The sequence below is a fragment of the Erythrolamprus reginae genome, chromosome 3 (genome assembly GCF_031021105.1).
Source record: "Erythrolamprus reginae isolate rEryReg1 chromosome 3, rEryReg1.hap1, whole genome shotgun sequence".
NCBI lineage: Eukaryota > Metazoa > Chordata > Lepidosauria > Squamata > Dipsadidae > Erythrolamprus > Erythrolamprus reginae.
The window spans coordinates 118,013,873-118,041,347 of NC_091952.1; the positions used below are offsets into that span (position 1 = coordinate 118,013,873).

General features: G+C 39.4%; 1 protein-coding gene across 3 annotated transcripts in view; it reads left to right on the forward strand.

The window, feature by feature from the left end:
• OLFM3 (olfactomedin 3) overlaps positions 1-27,236 on the forward strand; it is a 250,479-nt gene extending 223,243 nt beyond the window's left edge. For all 3 annotated transcript variants that reach the window (XM_070746448.1, XM_070746449.1, XM_070746447.1), the window contains 3 exons: positions 4,302-4,521; positions 24,008-24,114; positions 25,836-27,236. In XM_070746448.1, coding sequence (XP_070602549.1) covers positions 4,302-4,521; positions 24,008-24,114; positions 25,836-26,513 — 1,005 coding nt within the window. In that variant the 3' untranslated portion in view covers positions 26,514-27,236. The remainder of the gene's footprint in view (positions 1-4,301; positions 4,522-24,007; positions 24,115-25,835) is intronic.
• Positions 27,237-27,475: the final 239 nt, after the last annotated feature.

The following is a 27,475-nucleotide window of genomic DNA, read 5'->3' on the forward strand; positions in this document are numbered from 1 at the left end:
GTTTCAGGTCAGGTCAGAATTCTTTAGAGGAGCCTGGGCAGCAACCATAAACTTCCCAGAGGGAATGAGTAGAACAGCCCTAGGGTGTAGATGTAAATAAAACGGAGTTACCTAATTCTGAGTGGCGAAGGCTTAGGTTGGGAACAAGGAAGCCGGAGAGCAGCTAGGTCACAGTCACCATGTGGTTTAGGCTAGGGCCTAGGTGAGCTGTGACAGCTGGGGAGCCAGGAAAATAGGCAATCTGGTGATGGAACTGGGGAAGGCCTAGGTGAGCTGGGGAGCCAGGAAATCAGGCCAGGGACCTGGCTGGGCACCGCGTGAGAAGGCAGTCAAGCTGGCTGGCTCGCAAAGACTGATCAACGCAAGGGAGACAAACAAGCAACAGCTATGCCAGGGAGGCGAGATGAGGAGTGACTGGGCAGGGTGGGATGTGGTGAGCAGTTGGAGATGGGATCAATCAGTGGTGGGATTTGCTGATTCTCCAAACTGCTCAAGAGTTTCACTACCAGTTCATCTGAACCAGTCTGAACCGGCTGAATCCTACCTCTGCTCCTTCCCCTTCTTCCTTTCTCTACCATGACAGTTTCTGTAGAATACAATCTTTCATAAAAGTCACCTTTTCTTATGTGAAAATATGTACAGGCAAGAAATGAAGTCGGTGTTTAATTGCACCCAACATCACATATATCCTGTAGCCAAACCTCGGGTGCTTACTGCTGCAGAAAATGGAAGATCAGCTCACTGAATTAACTGTTTTTGGCTGTGTTTCTCTTTATTTGGGCAATAACCAGTATTTGGCTAGCGAGACAAAATACAAGCTGCCCTTTTGAGCTATAAACCAAAGCTCATTGAATTGATAATAACAACTTAAATGCCTGTGATGGACTAACAGAGACATAATGAAAGAATAGAATAGTTTAGGATGTTCTCATAGCTATAGCACTTAGCACTTAGACTTAGATACCACTTCAAAGTACTTTACCACTCTCTCTAAGCAGTTTACAGAATCAGCATCAGGCCTAGAGCCTGGGGAAAGACGAGAAACCTAACGGTCAGGGTGTGGGGAGGATGCAAAGGCAGCAGAGTGAGGTTCATGAAGTAAACTCAAGTTTATTAGCTGGGCCAGCAAAAGGCGGTGGCCCGGAATACAAAGGCCAACTGGAGAGATGGTGCATCCCCAACAATCTGGGTCCTCATTTAACCCACCTCAGAAGGATGGAAGGCTGAGTCAACCTTGAGCCTGGTGAGATTTGAACTGGAACACCCAGCAGTCAGCAGAAGCAGCTTGCAATACTGCACTCTGACCACTGCGCCACCAAGGCTCATTGTGGACAGCCACAACTAGCCCACAAAACCTTTGTCTGCCCATACCAAAACCCTTCTAAATATTTTCATTGAGCAATAACTTTTAGAGTGATCAAATTATTAAGTATATATGGAGTATTATTAACCAGATTTAATTAATAGCATTTAAAAGTGAATTCAATCATATCTAACTTGGGGTTGTTGGGTGGGGCTTTTTTCTGATTTTGTCCACATCTTTATCTTAATCTTATTAGTTACACAGATTCAGGTTTGCTAACTCAACAGCCCAGTGTTGACCTCAGCACAAAAAAAAATTTGTGCATTCTGATTGAAGGAATTCTACAGAGAGGTCACATTGGATAGAATTCAACTCTCTCTGCAAATTCCCTGCATATGGTAGCTGTCTCATGCCAAGTGATGGGGCCAATAATGAATCTCTCACTCATGGTGGGGTTTGATCTTTGTAGCCCACATCCTTTTCCATTTTAGGGTCAAAAAGAAAAAGAAAAAATGGCAAGCATATTAAAAAATGGACAAAGTCACAACCTCTATCTGCTTTAACCATTCTCTCTAAATATTTGGATGCCAAAGGAGGAATTTCTTTCTTCTCCTTCCCCCAAAACATGACTTCTATGTTTTATTTTAGGTTTTAGTTTAGATATATTCTTTTCCCTCAGCAGAAGCTTTACACAAAATAAGGGTAAAATTGAACATAAAAAATGAGTGTGTTTTGCTGGTTTTATCTAATTTCGTATTATAGGTTTGCATGTTCGGGTCTCAGGAATGCTCAAGTGCTCCTCAAATCATTAGCACCAACCCATTCAAAATGATTAGTTGCTTTCCATGCTTCCAACATACCCTGTTGTGGAAATTCCATCCAATTCCCACTCTCTTAAAATGTAACTATAACTACAGTGCAGAGATGCTGTTTTAATTAAAAATGCTATTCATAAAATCCTCCATAGATATTAACGGTGATAAAGGGATTTCATTCAGTAATCCCAAGGTGGTTCTTCTAATGAATGCTAATTTTGCACCCATAAAATGAGTACTGCATGAAGCGTCGTTGACAGATCTTAAAGCACCGGGACTGAGGTTCATAACACACTCATTCTGTAGCAACTCAATTCCAAACAGAATTTCAAAAGGCACAGCAGCAGCTGAAGCTGACAAGAATTAGTTACACCGAGCCAAAATAGAAGAACAGTGTGAATGTTCCTGAAGCACTTCTCAAAAACAGTTTCAAAATGATTGATGAAACTCATTAAGTGCAGGTTTATAATGCCACCGTACACAAACACATCCCAAATTATAAAGTACCAGCAAAATAGCTATGGAATACTTTGAAGGCTACTTTTAATGGCAGTTGAGAGGTAGGAATTAATCCAGAAAATTGAAAAATCGAAATACTTTATTAGTAAACCAAGCTATATGCTTGACTGCAAAGCTTTTTCTCATTGAAATAGTCTTGTGAGCTATTTTAAAGATGCATTTCTTCTATCTTTTGTCTTACTTTGGTAGAAAGGCAATTGCAATTTACTGGTAGTTCAAGAATTAATTCCCCAACCCTAAGCCTCTCTGTTTCTAAACAAACTTTAATAATTTCGTAGTCCTTTGTCTTTACTTCATTTATAAAATACTTTCATCTATTTACTATCACCTAACATACATAGATATATACAAACACTAGAAATTGATAAATTATTGAAACGAGACCTAAGATCCATTATTATAATTTAAGATATAGTTGGTAATAGTAAGGATATTGTTTATTTACATTGTTTAAGAAACCCAATAATGATATTAAGGAATATATGTCCTATGATCTATAATGTATGATGTACAATGTTATCACTTTTTCAAATTTCTTGATTGTATATCCCCTTTCCCCACCCTTCCCTTTTTTTCTCTTCTGTTTATCCTTTCCTCCCCTCCCCCTTATTTCCCTTTTTCTTTTTCTTTGTATTTATAAATAAAGTATATTTTAAAAAAGAAAAAAAAGAATTAATGCTGGCATAAGGAGTCAGTCACGTGAGAAAAATTCATAGTAATATAACACAAATATATGGCTAAGTCTCAATTATTATTTACAGTAAATTAAGATTTACTGACCCCTCTCATCCTGGACATAAATTGTTTCAAAATGACGCTATAGAACACTGCACACTAAGATAACTAGACACAAGAACAGTTTTTTTCCCCTGAATGCTATCACTCTACTAAACAAATAATTCCCTCAACACTGTCAAACTATTCACTTAGGCTGCATTACTATTACTATTAGTCTTCTCATTGTTTCTATCACCCATCTTTTTTTTAATATTTATTTATTTATTTATTTATTTATTTATTTATTTATTTATTTATTTATTTATTTATTTATTTATTAGATTTGTATGCCGCCCCTTTCCGTAGACTCCTCTCACTTATGACTGTATGACTGTAACTTGTTGCTTATATCCTTACGATTTATATTAATATTGATTGTCTCCTGATTGCTTATTTGTACCCTGTGACAATCATTAAGTGTTGTACCTCAGGATTCTTGACATGTATCTATCTTTCCTTTTATGTACACTGAGAGCATATTCACCAAAGACAAATTCCTTGTGTGCCCAATCACACTTGGCCAATAAAGAATTCTGTTCTACTCTATTCTATTCAGCAGGCAACATGGTCTGTTTCTGATCAGGCAAGTTGTCCTTAAAATGCTTTGGATTTCATAGTAGTGGAAAAGGCTTGATTTAAAAGAAAGTGATTTATTCTAAGTAAGATAAAAATTGAGTACTCCATATGTTCTACTACTTCACGCTTGAAGCCCTTTTTCTTAGCTCCCTAACTGTCTCACAGGATAGTAATCATCGTTTTCATAGCAAGATCAATAAAAACCACAAGAGTAGATGTGAAAATAAGCCTAACAGGATCTCATTAAGGAATTTAGAGGAGAGGGCACTTTTTACACTTCCCTAATGCACACTCGACTGCTTTTTTCACAGGAATTGAAGGAAAAGATGGATGATCTTCTACCACTGATACCCGTTTTGGAGCAGTACAAAACGGATGCCAAGTTAATCACCCAGTTCAAAGAGGAGATTAGAAACCTGTCTTCGGTACTTACTGGAATCCAAGAGGAAATTGGTGCTTACGATTATGAGGAGCTACATCAACGTGTCCTCAGTTTGGAAACCAGGCTTCGAGATTGCATGAAAAAACTGAGTAAGTATACACTTTCATTCCTCATGGCTTTCTTCCTGTCTGCTTTGCCTGGAACTTTCCCATGCCCCCAGTGTCCTCTGAACTTATATTTTTGTTATTTATTTGATTTGTGTGGCCACCCATCTTACCCTTTGGGGCAGATCACAGCAATTTGGAAACAACACTGAAAACAAGATAAATCGATCTGCCAAACTGTAAATGAAAACCACATTAAAAAATGTCAGTGGCCAAATAAGTCACTACATCAAATTTAGTACAGTGGTACCTCATCTTACGAACGCCTCTTCTAACGAACTTTTCAAGATACGAACCGGGTGTTTAAGATTTTTTTGCCTCTTCTTCCGAACTATTTTCACCTTACGAACCCAAGCAGCTGCTGCTGGGATGAAGGGGTTTCTTTTTCCCCCCCTTTTTTTGAAGGAAGGGAGGGGCGGCTTGGAGGAGGAAAGATTTTTCAGAGAACAACGTGCTTGCAAAGGCACTGAAACGGTGTCTTTTGAAGAAAGAAAAGGGAGGGGCAGCTTGGAGGAGGAAAGATTTTGCAGAGAACAGGATGCTTGCAGAGGCACTGAAACAGTGTCTTTTGAAGAAAGAAAAGGGAGGGGCGCCCCCCTTGCCTTTCTTCCTTCCCACTCACCCTTTTGCATAGCCTTGCTTCTTCCACGTGCCCCCTTTAGCTGCTCCTCCCTGCCCTCTGTTTGCCTCCCTTCTAAAGTTTGGGATTTTCCTGAAGGATTTGCACGCATTGATTCCTATGGGAAACATTGTTTCATCTTACGAACCTTTCACCTTATGAACCTCCTCCTGGAACCAATTAAGTTCGTATGATGAGGTACCACTGTATATAACTTCCAAAGAAGATCTCCACTACTGCTGACCTCCAAGCATGATGCCGAAGCCATGTCTTGAAAACTTCCCTAATAGCGAGTTGGATTGAGGCCAACCTGTGCTCTGGGGGAATGATGTTCTGAAGAGTGGGTGCCACAGCAGAAAAGACTTATTTCTGGTCAGATGACACTCCTTCATAGGCAGGACTTGTAACAATGATATTCCTTCTTTCTTTTAACTCTATTCTGAAACCTCTATCCTCTGGCAGCTATGAGATTGAACCAAATTGGCAGTCAGTGGACCATCTCACTAATCTGAGTTGCATTCCATTTGGCCTCTATAAACATATGTCAAATTATGTTGTCTTTCCCCAAATCATAGTTGTGTTAGTGACTATGTGAAGAGCTATATCTAATGCTGGATATAGTAAAACTAATTAGAGCTATCTCTTGTGACCCATATCAGTTAAGCAATAGATCTACAGGGGTAATTATGGAAACTGTAGATAGACTATTGCAGTTCACTGCGGCCTTACACAGTGATGCTTCATAATGCATAAGCTGGAGTAGCCGTGTACAATCTTTTCTGAACAGAGCTACCCTTGGTGTTTGAATGACATGCTGCAGACAAGGCTGAGCCAAAAAACTTAATTAGAATGCAATTAGATTTTAATTACCTAAATACAGTTAATGTGATTGCTTATCATGTATTCATTTTTTTTTACTTTTTACAATCAGGATACAGTATCGCCAGCAATTTTAGAAAAATCTTGAAGCTCTTCCAAAGTTGCTGGCCATGGCCACTGAGGATTATTTATACTCTGACTTTTTCTGTCAGAGTTGTTTTACATGTCCAAAGATATAGAAACTGGACTATAGTGCTACAGATAGCTACATCTAAATGACCTGGGGCAGAGCAGGATCAGATATGGTTAATTTTATTAGGAAATCCCAGGGCTTTAAACTAGACTGATTTTTTAAATAAAAAGTTTGCCTTTAGGGAAGATTTATTTTGGATGGAGAAGTGAGTGGGAATGATAAGATAGTATGGGTATGGAAGAAATTAAACAAAGAATCAGTGAATGGATGACTTCCTATAGCAGTGATGGAGAACCTTTTTTTCCCCTGGATGCCAAAGGCAATAGCCATAGCACGTAGACTTATATACCGCTTCACAGTGCTTTACAGCCCTCTCTAAGTGGTTTACAGAGTCAGCATATTGCCCCCCAAAATTTGGGTCCTTTTACCCACCTCGGAAGGATGGAAGGCTGAGTCAAACTTGAAAGTGGGAGTGTGTGTGTGCTATCGCATGTGCACAAGTACCCACAACCATAATACAAGGCCTCCCACCCCTGCCCTCCTGGGCATGAATGCATGCATTATCGCCCACACTATCCAATCCCCTGACTTCCGGTGGGCCCAATAGGCTCATTTTTCCCTCTCCAGAGGCTTTCTTGGCACCTGGAGAGAATGAAAATTCAATTCAATTCATTAGATTTGTATGCTGCCCCTCTCCGTAGACTCTTTGCTATACCTTTCCTTTTGATCTTCCAGCTTTCTGTTTGTACTCAATATTGAAGCACTGAATTTTCTTGGATGCCAAGTCTATTCAATCCCAAATTGGGATCCCCAAATAAAAGCCACAAGAGTGTCTTTTATTTATTTCCACAGGGTTTCCATTTCTGAACACAGAATACAATTTATTTCCACGAATTGTGTTAAATAAGGAGTGAAAAAATGCCTTCCTCTGCTTCCCGAAGGCCTTCTGGAGGCCAAAAATACCCTCCCAGAGCCTTTGTGCAAGCCAAAAATCAACTGGAACTGAGCTAGGTCTCACGTGCCCACAGATATGGCTCCACATGCCACCTGTGGCATGTGAGCCACAGGTTCACCATCCCTGTCCTATAAACAAGTGAACTATAAATATTTAAAAATGACTGAAATGCTGGAGGCTGTTTGAAATAGATCAATTTTGACAGAGATGAATGTCTGCCAGTCGGGTGGCATTCATGCTCTACCAGATCTTCACGATACTATTGGATCATTCCATTAGTTCAGATAGCCCACCAACCATGAAGAAAAAACATCTGTCTTTAATACAGAAGTCTGTTCAATACATCCTTAGCTTTACCACCCTCTGTTCCACACACGCAAACATGGGATCAGAAGGACACACGCAACAGCAGGATTTGACTTAGTTAACACCATTCTAGTACACCCCTTAAACAAATAGATTGCACTTGACATAATCAAACAGCAGGACGATAAATCCAGTGGTGCTTTGCCAGCAGTTCTTTCTGTTCCCCACTCCCAAAGTAATTCCTAGCCAAATTGCCCTTCTGAGAAAAACACAAACTAGTTATTTTGTTAATGTATAAGCACACAAAATAAATTTAATCAGTGGCAATTGTCTATAGTACTATGGACCAGGAAAAAAAATACACACAGTATTTCACTGTATTTATGAATGTTTATATTCATTACGCAAGTAATGGATCATTTTTCTAATGCCAGGCATCTTTAACTATAAGCAAGTATCCCTGAACTATTTCCAAATAAGTATGTGCATTAAAGACATCTCCCTAAACCATCTTCGTTCTCATTTGCCTGACATTAGCTTCGAAAGAGTGGCTTTTATTTATTTCCACAGGGTTTCCATTTCTGAACACAGAATACATCCGGTACACCAGAGAATGTAATTTATTTCCATGAATTGTGTTAAATAAGGAGTGAAAAAAATTAATGGAGGAAAATATTACTTAAATTATATTAATCTAAAAAGGCAAATGCAAATATTCTAAAGTAACTGGATGGGAAACAGTTGTACAAAGGGGAACTCAAAAACCATAATCCTCCAGTTCTGGCAACAAAATCATGAGTAATACCTTTAATCAGTAAGGCAAATTAACAGCATTAGTCACACCATTCCTTTACAGACTTCTGAATGTTACACTGTATACCAATACAGGAATGTTATATTGTAATATTTCCCCCTTCATGTATACAAGATCCCAGCGACCAGTTAGGTCCCACAGAGTGGGTCTTCTCCGGGTCCCGTCAACTAAACAATGCCGCTTGGCAGGACCCAGGGGAAGAGCCTTCTCTGTGGCGGCCCCGGCCCTCTGAAACCAACTCCCCCCAGAGATTAGAATTGCCCCCACCCTCCTTGCCTTTCGTAAGCTACTTAAAACCCACCTCTGCCGCCAGGCATGGGGGAACTGAGATACTCTTTCCCCCTAGGCCGCTACAATTTTATGCATGGTATGTCTGTATGTCTGTTTGGTTTTTATTATAATGGGTTTTTAATTGTTTTTAGTATTGGATTATTATTATATGCTGTCTTATTATTGTTATTAGCTGCCCCGAGTCTTCGGAGAGGGGCGGCATACAAATCCAATAAATAGATAGATAGATAGATAGATAGATAGATAGATAGATAGATAGATAGATAGATTAATTAATTCTCCTAAAGACAAGATACTAAATTGGAAATATATTGTATAGGACCTTTAGATTCAGTTATCTTTCCAATAATACATCATTGACCAGGGGTGCATTCCCATCACTGCTGCTACCGGTATGCTGCACCCATGGCTTCAATACTCTTCTGCGTAGGAAACAAAAACTCACTGAATTCTTATGATGGCATGCATTCATGAGATTTCATCAATTTTTTTCGCATATGCGCAGAAGCAAAAAATCACCGAAATCTCACACTCGTAAATGTCCCCTCACAAGATTTTGCTTCTGCACATGCACACAAAGCAAAAATACCCTCGGACGCGCGTTCATGCAAGAGAACAGAAGCTGCGTACTCAGTGCACCAATCGCAGCAGTGCACCGTCCTCTAGCGTACCGGCAGCAACCTACTACTATACTTGACATATCTTTGAAACCAGATATAGATTAAAGATTATGGCTAAATGAACAGGAAAAAAAATAATCTATGCAAGGTGAAAATATTGCGCCGAGAAACTGAAACCTGACAATGCTGTATTCATTATCTCCGAGACCGCCTTCTGCCGCATGAATCCCAGTGACCGGTGAGGTCCCACAGAGTTGGTCTCCTTAGGGTCCCATTGACCAAACAATGTTGGCTGGCGGGACCTAGGGGAAGAGCCTTCTCTGTGGGGCCCCCCAGAGATTCGTACTGCCCCCACCCTCCTTGCCTTCCGAAAAAGTTTAAAAACTCATCTTTGCCGCCAGACCTGGGGTTTCTTAGACCTACCCCCCTGACCGATGAATGCTTAGTTTGACTGCTGAATGAATGACATTGATAGTTTTTAATTAGGATTTTAAGATTGTTTTTTAAGGTATAATTAGATTGTTATTATTGTTTCCTGTTTTTCTGTACATGCTGTGAGCCGTCCCGAGTCCTCAGAGAGGGGCGGCATATAAATCCAATTAAATAAATAAAATAAATAGATAAATAAATAAATTGGCAACCTTCAGTCTTGAAAGACTATGGTATTGTTCTCTGGAAAGAGTTCCTAGAACAGCATCTAGAGTGGCTAAAAGGGCCAATCCATTAGTCACAATCCTTTCCACGTGCAGGGCAGATCCATCTTTACCTTGGTCTGCCAAACAAGTGTCTCCTTGAAATGGAGAAGGCCATGCTGCACCTTAAGCCTCCAAGCTGAAGAATCAGAAGTCAAGGTTTCCCAGATGTTAATGTCCATTGCCAAGGCCTTTAACTCCCTCTTACAGATATCCTTATATTGCAGCTGTGGTCTCCCTCTGGGGCACTTTCCCTGCACTATATCACCATACAAGAGATCTTTCGGAATCCACCCTTCACCCATTCTCACGACATGCCCAAGCCAGTGAAGATGTTGCTGTTTCACTTAGCCTTTGGAAAATTAAGCATCGAAGTTCATTCTTCTCATGCTCCTTCTTGTGATAGATAGGCTCTCATACATAGTTAGTTCCCAAAGGGGCAGGAATGGCAGTTGGGCAGCCTCTCTTCTGTATTCTCGCACTGTCTCAGGGAAAGGCATACAGGACCTTTCCTTCTCTAGTTGAAAAATAAAACACAGATCTGCTATGTGCTTTGAGACTAAGTTGGCACTTAAACTGATCCCAAAGCTCAGACACAGCTCCTGTAAATGCTTGCCAACCACTGCTGCAGGAAATGTACTTGGCAATCAGGTAACTTCACATCCCAAATTATATCCCTAATGGACAGAACCAGTGGAGACATTTGTCTTACTGACAATCCTTGACTATAAAAACAGTCAAGGCGAGAGGCACTTATTAGAAACTGTAAAGGTGTATTATCAGTAAATGCCAGGACACATTCATAGTTTCTAATGTTTGCATTTCATCTCAGAAGGTGTTAGTTTTGTTGTACGTTATTTCTGGAAGCACCAGAGGCACCAGTTTAGCAGTCTTCTAAAAGAACTGAGACATCATTGTCATCCTTAGTGTGACCAGATCTCTCCTCAATGGCATTTCCTCAATTGCATTGGCATCCTGATATCATGCTCTCGATTCCCCATGCATTGAGGAATTATTTCCTCAATGCATTCACAGTAATTCAAAAAAACCCAGGCTATTTCAGATAAAGGCAAATTTATTTTATTTGCTTATAATTTATTCACTTGTTATTTATTTATTTATTTATTCATTCATTCATTCATTCATTCATTCATTCATTCATTCATTCATTATTTAAAAATTATGAGGCTGCCCAAGTCACACTCAGTTACTCCAGGTGACTTACAGAAATAAAACCATAATACAAAAGACCAGAAACCCCCAGCCTCCCTGGTGACAACAGTAAAACCAACCATTGGATGAGGTCTCCAGACCCATTGAAAAAACCATCCTTTCAGGGTTTTTTGAAAGAGTATCAAAGTGGGATCAATCTTTATATTTGCTGGGATGATGCTCCACAGACAAGGATGCTTGAAAAGTCATCACCATCCTAAGCATACTCTTGTGCTGTGAATCTGTTGGAGATCTCCATTTTGCTTTCTTAATTCATGGACACCTAATGCTAAATATATTCCCCCCCCATGGGATTTTCCCATGTGTTTTACTACAAAATGTAGATAAGGCAGGCTCAAAAAGTCACCATACTCCTAAGCATACCAATGCACTCCTAATGCATTGGTGATGTCCATTTTGCTCCAAGTTCATCTAAACCTAACTTTAACACTAAGTGGATTTGATCCCCAATGGGATTTTCCAAGATATTTTATTAGGAAATGTAGCTAAGGCAGCCTAGAAAAGTCACCAACCTGCTAAGCATACGCAGATGATCCGAATCCATTGGCAATGTCTATTTTCCTCTCTGAATTTATGGAGACTAACTCTAACCTAAGTGGATTTGACCCCAGTGATATTTTCCAAGATATTTTTGTTAAACTTCAGCCTGTTGTTTTCTAACCTACCACAAAAAGTTTTGAATTTTATTTCTGCATTTTAGACAGTTTTGTTTGTTTTAAATTTAGTCCTATCCGCCGTTGTTACTTTATAGGCAAGTGCTTTCTATGCTACCCTTTCAAGCACACCTTCTTTTAATTGTTTTATTTTAGACAATTAGTTATCCCTATTTATGTCATCTCAAATCTACTCAGCATTCCTTTCAGCTTTTCATCTAAGTTGTTAATAAAAATATTAGGACTAAAGACTATAGGACTGAAGATTGAATCTTGTGATGTGATGCCTCACTAATTCTTACCTGCAGTTATTGATCAGAGTTACCCTGTGGTAAGATGGCGGCCAATAAATGTAATTCTGCTGCAAGAATCCCAGCGACCAGTTAGGTCCCACAGAGTGGGTCTTCTCCGGGTCCCGTCAACTAAACAATGCCACTTGGCGGGACCCAGGGGAAGAGCCTTCTCTGTGGCGGCCCCGGCCCTCTGAAACCAACTCCCCCCAGAAATTAGAATTTCCCCCACCCTCCTTGCCTTTCATAAGCTACTTAAAACCCACCTCTGCTGTCAGGCATGGGGGAATTGAGATACTCTTTCCCCCTAGGCCTTTACAATTTTTTGCATGGTATGTCTGTATGTATGTTTGGTTTTTATATTAATGGGTTTTTAATCGTTTTTAGTATTGGATTATTATTGTACACTGTCTTATTATTGCTGTTAGCTGCCCCGAGTCTCCGGAGAGGGGCGGCATACAAATCCAATCAATCAATCAATAAATAAATAATCAATTAATTAATTACAATTTTCCTAGTCTGGTTTTTAAGCTGGCTATCTAACCAGTTTATTGACACACCGTCCAGCCCATATTTTAATTAGCTTAGTAATCAGACTCTAATGACATATCTTGTCAATTTCTTGCTGAAGTCAAAATTTATTGATGGAACTGTTCTGGAGATTCAGAGACTGTTTCTTCTGTGAGACCATGAAAAAGAATGTCTTGTACATCTCTAGTTTTTTATTATTATTGTTTTCCACTGGGTTTGTTCCTCTGAGTTGTTTCTTGTGGTGAGGCACTTCTTCTGTCAGACCCTGTTGACTCCTTTGTTGGTTTAATGAAGCTTATTCTTCCCTTATGTGCTGAACTGTGACTGCTACATGCAGCCTTTTTCAACCAAACATCAGTACAAACTCAAACCTGCTAGAAAGATGTATCGGATGGATATCAGACAGGGACCAAATACACCATAATCACAACAAGCCTGTCCACATTCATTCATCAGGTTCACGGGTTAGCTAAGCACATTCTGTCAACCTAAGACAGCATGCCAAACCTGAATGTCCTATGAGGTTGCTCCATAAAAACTGACACTCTAGTAAGGCCATTTTAAAGGATTTTCCTTTAGGTTTGCTGTATGGATTTTGGGAGTTGGCTTTCTAATGTGATGCCAGCGATCATTATTTTTCATAGACACAGGTGCATTGTTCTCTCCCCTTTTGAAATATGGAATATTATTCAGAATGCAGAAAAAGACTTTGGAAAAATACTAAGCCAAAGAGAATAAAAGTCTGAGATAAGAAAAAGAGAATAACAATAGGTCAAACTAGCTTAAATTAACATTATTTACCTCTTCTCTTTTTCATTCATGTAGTTGATTTTTAGTTTCATTGTCATTTATTTTTTGTAAATAACCCATATCAGTGAACTTCTTTGATACAGGTAATTCATTTTTGTAATCAGTCAACATTTGATTAGCATTCATTTATTTCAGATATATTTCTTCTTGTTTTGCAACACATACTTTTCTAGAATCCCAGTCCCTTCAAATTGCTTGTCTTATTTCTTTGTATGTACACAGCTTTTATTTCCATTAAAAAATAGGCAGAATACTTCTTTGAAAAACAATTATTCCTTGAAGCAGATCATATACTGTATAACTAAATTTCTACCCAATGGTTCTACATATCCTAATTTTTTTCTTTGCTTTAGTTTTTTTTTTTAAAAATACATTTAGATATATTTCTGCAAATCATTTAAGTTCTCAGCCAGTAGCACATACAAAGTGCATATACAAAGAGATTCCCAAACAGCAGGTTTCTAATGTCACCGCAATAATTTGTATTCATTTTCCAGTAAACAAGCAAGGGATAAAATACATAATTGCTTTACTTCATGATCATTCTGAACCATTTAATAATATAATGTAACAACATAGCATAATAGATAAGAGCCGAGGTGGCGCAGCAGGTAGAGTGCTGTACTGCAGGTCACTGAAGCTGACTGTAGATCTGTAGGTCAGTGGTTCAAATCTCATCACCGGGTCAAGGTTGACTCAGCCTTCCATCCTTCCGAGGTGGGTAAAATGAGGACCCAGATTGTGGGGGCAATAGGCTGGCTCTGTTAAAAAGTGCTATTGCTAACATGTTGTAAGCCGCCCTGGGTCTAAGGGGAAGGGTGGCATAAAAAAAATAGAATTAATAAATAATAAATAATATAGTATAATATGACATAATATAAATATGGGTGTATGTATAATAGTATATAATAGTATTCTATTGGTTTTCACATGCTTTACTTCTGTAGACAGTATCACATTCAGCAACCTACTTTCAACTTCATATTTATGCAAACGTCACATTATTTAAACCTATTCACTTTATTGTGTTCTTTACACAATAAGGTTTCTTTCCTACATTCACACATTTCTCAGTCTGCCCTGCTAGAGAGCAAAACTGGTCTCTCTGATTACCACAAGCATTCCTTATATATTTCCACAAATGCATTAAATAACCATGGGGGCAACAAACAGCTTTGTCTTCCTCCTTGTTCAACCTTGAACCATATACTTAGCATTTCATTGTTCTATGCATACTTTATTCGCATTGTATATTGCTCTTCTTAAACTCAACAAACAGGCCAGCATATTTGTATAAAATATTCTGTTAATGGGGTGAATGGACGAGGCAGACAGAAATGGCTTCAAAACAACAGCTCTTTATTTGCCAACTATTTACAATCCAGCAAAGGCTCTATCTGACAGCCAGCCCTTTTATATGGAACTGCCAGGTAATCTAGCCAATCAGCAGTCATTATTTTCCCTCCAGAATGGAGGACCTGACTGAAGCCCATGTGCTTCAGTCAGAGAATGTAACAATTTACTCCGAGTCCCCTGAGAGAGGTAACATATAAATGAAGTTAATAAATAATAAATAAATAAATTTCCACTTGGTGGCAAGTGTTCCCTAAATTAACGTACACATATGCCTTTGTTATTGTTGTTGTTAGATATGAAGATTTTTGGGGCACAGGAATAAAAGAGAAAAAATGTTGCTATGTGCCTGGTTTCCAAACTTAATTAGGCCTCACAGAGACCCGAAGTAGCCAAGATTGTGCTACATGAGGCACTGAGATCACAGTGGGGCTTTCAATGGTATATAGAAGTCCGTACTGCAGTAAGTTGGCTGAACCTGGACAATAAAGTACAGTATTTGAAATAAAAAAATAAAATAAAATAAAATCAGATATTCCTATTGTTGATCCCCCTTATTCCTCTTTCCAACGTAAAATTCCAAATGGGTGGCATTTTTGGGATTTGGAATTGAGTTTCACATACAGTATTTGGAAAAGTTGCATGCAGATTATTATTGCTGTTGTTGTTGTTAAATTTATTATGTTGCCCACCTCACTTTACAAAGTGACTCTTGGCAGTTGTGCAACTCGGTTTAGGCACCCTAATGCCAATCCCAAGAGAGTAATATAAATATATTACCTAAACAGAACCTTATTTAGGAAACCAAAATCATTGGATTTAAAGAAAAGCTGAAAAACTGAACCAGGAGCCATGGTTTATTCTGTGGTCATCCCACTCACTGCGATATACATGTTATCCAATTAGTCCACTTAACTCCTCAGAATTTGTAGCTGAAACTTCACACTCTGGGAATGAAGTTAATGCCAAAGTTAATAGCTTACTCTGGTCTCTTCCTCTGTCTATCCTACCTCATTTGGGACCTCAAAGGGCAAGGACGTAAGACCAGCATGCTAGAAAATTGTCTGTTCTGTATTGCTTCTCTGGATGCCACTTGAAGGTATAATTTCAGAGCAAAGACACCTCAGGGCCCTTTTTGCAATGTTACACATTTCTGAAAAGAAATGCGACAATACACAAAATTCCATGACATTTGCTTCCTGCCTGCATCATTTTTAATCTTCAAGGTCTATTTAGTTCAAACGTATTTCCTACCTATTTGGTCTGACAATGAATGGGATGTCTTAAGGCAAATTATTGGAGCATTTCTCTCATTGTAAGTAAAGAAAAATGGCTGATTGAAATAGTCTGTTCAGTTAGGTTTAGTGCAGAATTTCCCAAAGTGGGTGGTACCGCCCCCTGGTTGGTGGTGGGATGCCTTAGGGGGGCACCAAGGGGCAAGGGTGGTGGCAGGGGGTCACTAAGATGGGCCAGGCGGCGGTAGGTGGTTCATCATTCATGTCCCCGTGTCCCCAATGGCCAACTTACCACTTTTCCCGCCACTCTTTTCTGTGGTTGAGCAGCCCACGAGGTAAGCATCATACTGGAGTTCAACAGTCCGTGTGTTTGTTGGCTGGTCTTTTTAGAGGGAAAAAAGCTTGCAAAATACACAGCCTTTACAAAGATTGGTTGGTAAGATGCCCATCTTGTAGTGGGACGCAGTTTGGAGGTGACCGATTGGGTGGGGTGGAGCGGAATGGAGTGGGGGTGGGGCGGGGGCTGGGCAGCCTGTGAGATGGGCATTCTACCTAAAATTTGTAGCTCCTTCGCATTCCTTGGCATTGTGTCTAGAGAAGCCCATTATAAAAGAAAACTTCAGTCAAACGTCCTGAACTCGCGAGATGTTTTCTTTTAAAATGAGCTGCCCTGGGGACAACACCAGGAATGTGGAAAAGCTACATGTGTCAGGTAGGATGCATGTCTTGCGATGGAACGCAGTTTGGGGATGACCGGTCGGGTGGGCTGGAGTGGAGCGGGGTCTGGGCAGGGGCTGTTTGGTCCATGAGATGGGTGTCATACCTGACACTTGTAGCTCCATCGCATTCCTCAGTGTTGTGTCCAGGGCAGCTGGACACAACACCGAAGATATTGTGTAGTGAATTGTTTAGGGATACCATTTGTTTAAGCAACTGTATTTGTTAATGCTTTGATCACAGTGTTGCAGAATTACAATTGGTTCTCATGGGTTCACAAACTTTCATTACTGTAAATCGCACAATGGAGGTAAATGATGCTAAAGTTCATTAATTTTGATCAATTTCTAAATAATTTATTTTCATTAGTCTGCATGAATATTATTGGGTTGGCTGCAACAGTCAAATATTGTTTTAGTAATCTGCAGATTGCTGATAATCAGTTACTGTTTTTTTCACTGTATCAGGAGAAACAGCAGAATGTATATTTATTTCCTTCTTCCCTCCCCCCCCTTTCTTTTTCTGTCTCTCTTCCTTCGTGCCATCTTTCTTTCTTTCCTTTTTCCTTCTTCCCTTCTTTCTTTTTCGGACTGTCTTCCTTCCTACCTACCATCTTTTTTTCTTTCTTTCCTTTTTCTTTCCTTCCTACCTACCTTCTTTCTTTCTTTCCTTTTTCTTTCCTTATACAAAATACAAAAACTCTTCTCATGAGGGCAAGCAATTAGCAACTTCTCATAGCAAGAAGAGTTTTTGTATTTTGCAAGCATTTTCCTTTTGAAAGAGACCAGCTGACAGACACACTGAGCTGTTAAACTCCAGTAAGATATTCATCTCGTGGGGATGCAGTTTGGGGGTGAAAGATCAGGTGGGGTGGAGCAGAGCAGGACAGGGGCTCTTGGGAAGGAAGAAATACAGACAGGGGAAAAATGGTAGGAAGGAAGAAGACAGACATAAAAAGAAAGGAGGGAGGGAATAAGGAAGGAAAGAGATAGATAGATAGATAGATAGATAGATAGATAGATAGATAGATAGATGATAGATAGATGGTAGGAAAGAAAGAAGACAGAAAAAGAAAGGAGGGAGGGAATAAGGAAGGAAAGAGATAGATAGATAGATAGATAGATAGATAGATAGATAGATAGATAGATAGATGGTAGGAAAGAAAGAAGACAGAAAAAGAAAGGAGGGAGGGAATAAGGAAGGAAAGAGATAGATAGATAGATAGATAGATAGATAGATAGATAGATAGATAGATAGATAGATAGATAGATAGATGGATGGTAGGAAAGAAGGAAGACAGAAAAAGAAAGGAGGGTAGGGAAGGAAGAAAGAAAAGGGAGAGTGAGAGAAAAAAGAGAGTGATAAAGGAGGGAGGAAAGAAAGAAGGAGGGAAGGAAGGAAGGCAGAAAAAGAAAGGGGGAAAGGAGGGAAGAAGAAAGAAAGAAAGAAAGAAAGAAAGAAAGAAAGAAAGAAAGAAAGAAAGACTTATGACCACATTTTGGTTGCTTAGGAAGAGCGTTGTTAAGTGAGTTTCAACAAATTTTACAAGTTGCCATGCCCACCCAGTCACCTGACCACCAAGCCACGCCCACCTGAGGGGGGTGGGGGGGCAGTGAGGATGTGTCTGTAGAACCAAGGGAGCGGTGGACTGAAAAAGTTTGGGAACCACTGGTTTAGTGGTTAAGCCACCATCCTAGAAACCAGAGGACTGTGAGTTCTAGTCCTGCCTTAGACATGAAAGCTTAAAAACAATGAGATATAAGCAAATGAAAAAATAATCGCAACCTATACCTTGTTTAAAAAAATATGCAGGAAATTTCCAAGAACACATCCATTTATGTTTCAGGGTTATGTCATTTTTATAACAATTTTTAAAGAGTTCATTGCTTCATGATTTCTCTTTCATCTGCAATATAAAAGCAAGACTTCTGTATTTATGTCTAGATATTCTTTTGAAAAGTAGTTTAATGCATTTTAAACATGCCTTTTAAACAATAATTATACATACACACACACACACTTGCAGTACATGCAGAAGATTTAAAAACTAATTGGTAATAAATTACAATTGGCATATTAGCCCTATTTTTGTTCAGTCTGTATGGAAATTCTTAGAAATCCAATTTAAATGTAGTGAGAAGTGCTGTCAAAAATGAATCCTGGACCTGAATCTAATTGTATATATTTCTCACTGCTAAATAAATCCAATTAAGCTGGATATTTTATTTCCTTTGAATAAAATTTGTCAAATGTGTGAAGTAAATAAGATAAAAGCAATAATGTAAAGGAGAATGGGGAAATATTTGTTTAATTATTTTATTCAATTTCTATAACTACCCATCTCAATCCAATTAATTCTGGGCAGCAAACAATATCACACAATAATTTACATTAAAATAGAAAAATGGGAGAATATTGCCTTATTTAAGGCCCAAAGCAGGCAACCTCATGCCAACCCATTGCTAGCCAAGGCCTTTTCACATTTCACTAGTCACACATTATTAAGTATAACAAAGAAGCGTAGCATTCCCTTAAAAGAATTTTCAAAATTCCAGGTCTCTTGAGTGTAGTTAATTTGAGAAATCTCAGATGAAGATAGAAATCAATTCAATTTTTAATGCTGCATTCTGTTCTTATGCTTCTACAACTGAAAAGCTTGTGCTATACTTTCGTTTGCCTCCAATAGGTTTGGCTGGGTTTCTAATAGAGATAACCAGAGGTGGGCTGCTAAGGTGGAATGGTGACGTGTGCTTGCCTCCGTGGCTCTGAGTGGTAGTGGAGTCCAGCACAATTTTGCTACTGCACCTGTGCAGGTAGCAAAATCACACACAGAGAGACAGGCACGCCTGTGTTTCAACAGGTTATAAGTCAAAGACTATACCTCTATTTCCTCTGAACATACTGGATACAGAATTTGCTTTATACGGTATGTCATAGAAGTGAGTACACCCCCTCACATTTAGTACATATTTAAGTACATATTTTGATGTGACAACACTGAAGAAATGACACTTGGCTTCAATGTGAAGTAGTGAGTATAGAGCTTGTATAACAATGCAAAATGTGCTGTCCCCTCAAAATAACGCAACACACAGCCATCAATGTCTAAACTGCTGATAACGGAAGTGACTACACCCCTAAATGATAATGTCCAAATGGGGCCCAAAGTGTCAATATTTTGTGTGGTCATCATTATTTTACAGCACTGCCTTAACCTTCTTGGGCATAGAGTTCCCCAGAACTTCACAGGTTCCTACTGGAATCCTCTTCTACTCCTCCATGATGACATCACAGAGGTGGTGGATGTCAGAAGCCCTGCACACCTCCACCTTCCATTTCAGAATACCCCACAGAAGCTCAATAGAGTTTCTTTACTTTAACCCTCAGCTTCTTTAGCAAAACAGTGGTCATTTGGGGGGGGGTTTGGGGTTGTTACCATGTTGGAATACTGTCCTGCAGTCCAGTCTCCAAAGGGAGGGAATTATGCTCTGCTTCAGTATGTCACAGTACATGTTGTAAGCCGCCCTGAGTCTAAGGAGAAGGGCGGCATAAAAATTGAATAAATAAAATAAATAAATAAATGTTGGCATTCATGGTTCCCTCAATGAACTGTAGCTCCCCAGTGCCGGCAGCACTCATGTAGCCCCAGACTATGACATTCCCATCACCATGCTTGACTGTAGGCAAGACACACTTGTCTTTGTACTCCTCACCTGATTGTCGCCACACACACTTGAACCAAATAAGTTTATCTTGGTCTCATCAGACCATGGGGACGTGGTTCCAGACCATGTCCTTAATCTGCTTGTTGCAGCAAATTGTTTGTGGCCTTTCTTGTGCATTATCTTTAGAAGAAGTTTCCTTTTGGGACAACAGCCCTGCAGACCAATTTGATGCAGCATGTGGTATATGGTCTGAGCATTGACAGGCTGACCCCCTACATCCCTTCAACCTCGGCAGCAATGCTGGCAATATGTCTATTTTCCAAAGCCAACCTCTGGATATGATGCTGAGCAGAGGCACACAACTTCTTTGGTGGACCATAGCGAGGTCTGTTGTGAGTGGAACCAGTCCTATTAAACCCCTGTATGGCCTTGGTAATTGTGCTGCCGTTCAGTTTCAGGGTTTTGACATTCTTCTTATAGCCTAGGCCGGGGTAGGCAAAGTTGGCTCTTGTGGACTTCAACTCCCAGAATTCCTGAGCCGATCATGCTAGCGCAGGAATTTTGGGAGTTGAAGTCCACATGTCATAAAAGAGCCAACTTTGCCTAACCCTGGCGTAGGCCATCTTTATGTAGAGCCACAATTTGTTTTTTCATATCCTCAGAGAGTTCATGGTCATGAGGTGCCATGGTGAACTTTCAGTGACCAGTATAAGAGAATGAGACTGATAACATCAAATTTAACACACCTACTCCCCTGGGATCTTATACTACTAATGAGTCACATAATTCCAGAAAGATAAATTGCTTACTTGAGCCCCATTTGGAAATTATAACTTAGGGGTGTACTCACTTTTGTTGCCAGCAGTTTAAACATTAATACAGTGGTTCTCAATCTTTCTAAGTCTAGCACCAATTCTCCCAAGTGAGCTTTAAGCTTATTGGCAGGAAGGTCAGAGAGACATCCCTACTGTAAATGCCTGATTGGTCAGACTGTAAAAATATGTTCCAAGACGCTGGAATAGAAGCTTTAGTTCCTAACACCATGGGAAATTTGTCTTTTCCGAAGGTCTTGGGCAACCCCTGTGAAATGGTCATTCGACCCCTATAGGGGTCCCGACCCCCAGGTTGAGAACCACTGCATTAATGACTATGTTTTGCATTATTTTGAGGGGACAGCATATTTACATTGTTATACAAGCTGTATACTCACTACTTTATATTGTAGCCAAGTGTCATTTCTTTTGATATTGTCTGCATATACTGACTGTTGAAAGGATATTAAATGCTTTCTCCTGGAAAGATTATTTGATCAACTCATTAGGAGAAATGCTAAATTGTGGGATATCTTCTATATTTAGTATAAATTTGCATCTGGAAAGTGAATCTGCTATAGAATGCAATTCAAAGGAGAAACCATTCCTTCCTTCCACACCCAAAATTTATGTTTCTGTATGCATAGCATCCATTTTTTAATTTTACAGCATATCTAAATTAGAACAGACTTTTTAATAAGATAAATTGCATAGTGTGGTACATAATCTTATTCCATGATTCTTAGTGTGTTGACCATGGTTGTTGATATTAATATTTGACTTAGAACTTAATAGCCATTTCTAATCTTTTAAAATGAAATAATACATTAGGTTATTCATAATTAAATAATGGTGTAATAGAAAACCATAATCTTAATATTTTGAAAATATTTATTTGTTGGTGTTTATCCTTCTTGTCTTTTTATATCTATTTATATATTTTATTTAAAGTATCAAATTAAAGAAAAAAGCCAAAAAAATAAGATTGCTATATGAGCCTTCCACTCAGAGAACCCATACAGAAGCCACACAAGAGCATAAACCTACATTTTCTTTTCTTTCTTTAAAATATTTATATCCTGTATAAGTAAGGATGCCCAGGGTTTCCAACAGTAAAGCAAAACCGTTGTGCATGATTAAATTGCGGTAAACAAGGCAACACATTACCAAGTTTCAATATAATAAGAAAGGACCCACAGACTTTGTATAAGCAAGATCCCTAGCAATACATCACACCACAGGCATCCTGGAAAACAGCATTTTACATGCATTTAGCTTGCACATGAACAACAAAGGCAGGAATAGCCTTTGGTGACTGACAGCTAAATTCAGCATAAGAAAGACAAAAACCTGGGGTGGTTGGGGCAGCAATGACCCCAAAGGTGAGGATTATGTGATCAAAGGCATCTTCAGGGGGGGAGTAAAAAGCACAAGATGGCAGCTGCAATTCCATAATCAAAGCTCCCCTCTTTTTCCTGCTCCATGCCTCATTGCATAATATGTAGAAGCAGAGCAACAGAAGATTTTAGGTCAGAATTCCCCAACATTTCCATCTTGGCAGACTGGCAGAAGGGAGGAAAGATGGTGGTTCTGCATGAGTGGAAGGCAAACGGGCACACGCAGCTCCATTTGCATAAGTGGCAGGCAGCTATACCTGCCACTCATGTAAAGGAAGAGCACAAGTTCACTCTCTGATTCCAGAGGTAGGATGGCACCCTCTCCCACACTGCTTTAGGTGGCCTGGTAGAGCACTGCAACCCAGGGGTTGGGGACAGGGGTGATATTGTGGCCCACCAGCAGCCCCTGCAGCTGGTAGCTGATTCCAGCAGTGCAGAGGCTGATGTGGTGATGCACCAGCATTTTGTGCAGCTGGCACCCAAAATAGATAGTGTGGAGGCTGGAGAGGATTCGGTGCCAGAGGCGGAGATTCAGCCAGGGCCTTCACAACCTCCAGAAGCTCCCATCAGTGATGAGGAAGAAGTGGAGGAGCCTGGTCTTAATGCATGGACGTGCAGAACTTCCCAAAAGAATGGTTCCTCAGGAGTAAGGCTTGGGGCTAATTGGCCACTCCCCTAGTCTAGTTAAGGGATGACGATGAAGGAAGCAATTTGCAGGAAACAACGTTCGTTCATATTCCTTCGTGTCTTGACTCTGATTTGCTCGTATTCTCTGTCTTGGCATTTTTCCTGCAAAATGCTTCTGGGCATTTTGCCAACCAGTGTAAGCTTGCTGATATCTACAAGTCTGTTTACACAGCCTTGTGTTATTATTTCATGGACTTGTGCTGGTTGTTAATGAACTTGAATTAACAGCCGGTGTTCAGAAAAGACTGCTTTAAACTGTATTTGTGTTCGATGACTACTAAGAAAGCTCATTAGTGGTCCTTAATTAGTAAAGTAAGATTTGTACAGTCTTTGTGTGTGCTGTGTTCTTTGTGGTCCATAGCTGGGCAGAACAAATAGTCGCATGGTCCCAGAGTCATGTGATCACCATTTATAATCTTCCAACAAGTAATGTCAATGGGAAAAGCCAGGTCTGTGTAACGACTGCATGACTCACTTAACAACAGCAGCAATTTGCTTAAAAATCATGGAAAATGTGGTAAAATGAGGCAGAGCTTCACATAACAACTGCCTCACTTAGCAACAGAAATCTGGGGCTAAATTGTAGTCTTAACTCAAGGACGATACAATTTTTTGTTTCCTTGGAGAAGCTGAATAAGCTGTTGCTTTGCCTGGGACAAAATGTGAGTGGAAGGGTCCCCTAAAGAAAAACTGATTTCTTAACCCATCCTGACTTCCACCAGGAAGATGGAGGCAGTCAGCACATGTCGTGACTTCTTGCTTTCTTTCTTTTTTTTCAGCCTGCGGCAAATTGATGAAAATCACTGGTCCTATTACAGTCAAGATATCTGGAACCCGGTTTGGAGCTTGGATGACAGATCCATTAGCATCCGAGAAAAACAACAGAGTATGTGGCTTATATTCTCTCTTGCTGGGAGCCGTGAAGGAATTCTTCTGGTTGATTTATTATCCCTGAAATTCTAAATAGAATGAATGGCAGTATGAAAGTGTTTTAAATAAACAGGCAAATAAGCTTGTCTTAAACTTTAATGTCTGCTATACTTAAGGTTTATTCTGACTAGTGACGATTCCCCAAAGGCTCAGGCGAACGCTAGTTATAGGGATCCATTTGATGGGAGATGAACAAGGACCATCTGCATGCAAAGCATGCTTTGTGCATCTAATCTTGTTTCCCTTCCCGGTGCAGCTTGATTGCCAGAGAGAAATAAATCTTTTTCGGTATCTGTAAGTCTAGCAAACGGGGTGCAGTTTTCACATCCATAATCATCATGCCAAATGGAAATGGAAATCTTGATTGAGGGGGATAGATGAGAGGGGCTCCTTGTTTTAACTTTGGAATGCTAAAGTAGGATCTGCAGGAAAACATTGCAATATATTCTCACTTTCTCATAGGAGTGGACCTGTTCAGTAGAAGAGCCTGTCATGGCCTCCTCCGTGATACATAATGAATTCAATGAGTCCACCTCTTCTTCTGTCTCTTAATTTTTTTTCTATTTCAGCTGACATTTATGGACATCCCGTGATGTTCAGTTCTTACTACCTCATTTTCAGCAAGGAGAATTTACATTAGCATTTTACTTTTTTTCACTGCTCTAAACCTTAGAACTCCTTCAAATGTTTGAGAATGGATGGATGGATGGCATGGAATGGGTGTATTGTTTGTTTGGTTGTTTGTTTGTTTGTTTGTTTGTTTGGTTGGTTGGTTGGTTGGTTGGTTGGTTGGTTGGTTGGTTTCATTTCATTTCTGAACTGCTCATCATCACCCTCAAAGAGCGACTCTGAATAGTATACAATACAGTATAAAGATAAGAAACTGCATAGAAAAATTAAAATGTTAAAGTTAAAATTTAAAATTATAAGAATTATTCTAAAATTTTAGAATTATTATTTAGAAATATATGTTCCAAATATATATGGGAAAATGGAAAGGAATAGAATAGAATAGAATAGAATAGAATTTGTAAATATAAAGAAAATAGGTTGATCACATAGCACAAAGGACTGATGGCAGATGAAATAAGGCAGTCATACAAAGCATTCATGAAAAAGACCCAAAGCAAGATGGATTGATGACATCAGAGAATATTGGGGGCCCAATTGGCAAAAGAAAGCTCAGGACCAGTATTGGTTGCAAACATGCAAAAGAGGACTTCATCCTGCAGTGAATAGACAATGGCTGAAATGATGGTGATGATGGTGATGATTGTATATGAATACATAATTCTACTTCTTTTGGCACTCACAACCCAACTTCACTATGGAAGGGAGGGATTCTTACAGTTCAACCTGTTTGTTTAAAACACTGTGCCTACCATTACTGCTACTAAACAGCTAAGTGGCTTGTTTTTGTGCAGGGTATCTTCTTGGTATGTTTACATAACACATAGAGAGAAAATTTACAACTTTCATATTATTTAAACAAGGCAGGCTTACTGCAAAATGAATAAAGCAAATGGAGTTGTAATCTAGACGATGTTTCAGCATTAAAATCCTGAAGGTTAACCCATTGTTTTCTTAATATGGGCAGCAGGGAGATGGGTAATATATGTCTTTAAAAATAGTGTGTTGATTTGATTTTCCAAAGCACATGTTTCTTCTCCGTTTCAGGTCTGGTATATGGACAGTTACACCAACAACAAAATTGTCCGTGAATACAAATCCATAGCAGATTTTGTCAGCGGTGCAGAGTCCAGGACATACAATCTCCCTTTCAAATGGGCAGGAACGAATCATGTCGTCTACAATGGGTCTCTCTATTTCAACAAATATCAGAGCAACATCATCATCAAGTATAGTTTTGATACCGGGCAGGTGCTTGCTCAGCGTAGCCTGGAGTATGCTGGCTTTCACAATGTCTATCCCTACACCTGGGGTGGCTTCTCTGATATTGATCTGATGGCTGACGAGATAGGTTTGTGGGCTGTCTACGCAACCAATCAGAATGCAGGCAACATTGTCATCAGTCAGCTGAATCCGGATACCTTAGAAGTGATGAAAACCTGGAGCACCGGGTACCCCAAGCGAAGTGCTGGGGAGTCTTTCATGATCTGTGGCACCTTGTACGTCACCAATTCCCACTTAACTGGAGCCAAGGTCTACTATTCGTACTCGACCAAAACCTCCACGTATGAATACACAGACATACCTTTTCACAATCAGTATTTCCATATATCAATGCTTGACTACAATGCCAGAGATAGAGCTCTTTATGCCTGGAATAATGGGCACCAAGTCCTATTCAACGTCACTCTTTTCCACATTATTAAAACAGAAGATGACACATAGGTGTCAACATGACTTTTGGGCCACCAAGAAAGAGTGTCATTGTGCCGAACTCAAAAGCATCCTGCTGGGTTTCTTTTCACTTCTTTTTTCTTTCTTTCTTTCTCAGTAAAAATAAATGGAGGAGGATTTTTCTACAATGTAATGTATTCCGAAAATGGCAAAGTCTTTCTTTTAAAAATGACCTAGTTCATCATACAGGTATCTTTCTAAAGAGTATACACAGCCTGCTGTGACTTTATCATGGAAAGTATTAAATGCTTATTTCAGTGGGAAAGACATTGTTTTAAGAAAAACAAACAAAATTAATGATCTGCCTTATATTAGAATCAGAGACTAACGGTGGTGTAAAACTGCATGAATGTCTTTTTCTACTATCATCATTTTTTTAAAAATCAACTGCTCAACGTTAAAGTATATTTGGGCAATCATCTAAGGGAAAATTGAGAATAATTATTTGGGGCAAGGGGGTGAATTTTTAAAAGTAGTGCTCCAAAATTAACCTATTATGGATTCGATTACTTTAAAGGTAGAAAAAGTAAAAATCCCATTGGCTATTACACAATTTCAGATGCGGTGCTGTACAGTCTGTTTTTAATCTCTTGCAAGCAGTTTCTCAATGATCTGTATTTATACCATTGTGTCCACCATTGTGTACCTGTATCTCTTCACTTCTGTGAAAGTTAATTATTTTTTATAAAATACAATCGAAATTTAATCATAAAACATGATTATGGACCATTCTTTTAATGCTATAGTTCAGAGAATTCAGTCTTCACTTTCAGAATCAAAATCTTTGATTGTGCCTTGTGCCAGTTGTGGTCCTAGCATTTCCCAAAACTAACTTGACTCCAAGAACTGGTTATAAAAATTTGTTGCCTGGTATGTCAACAATATTTGTGCCCAAACTGCGATAAAAGTCTTTATAAATTCTGGGCTAGCCTGGCACAATTAGTTTTATATCT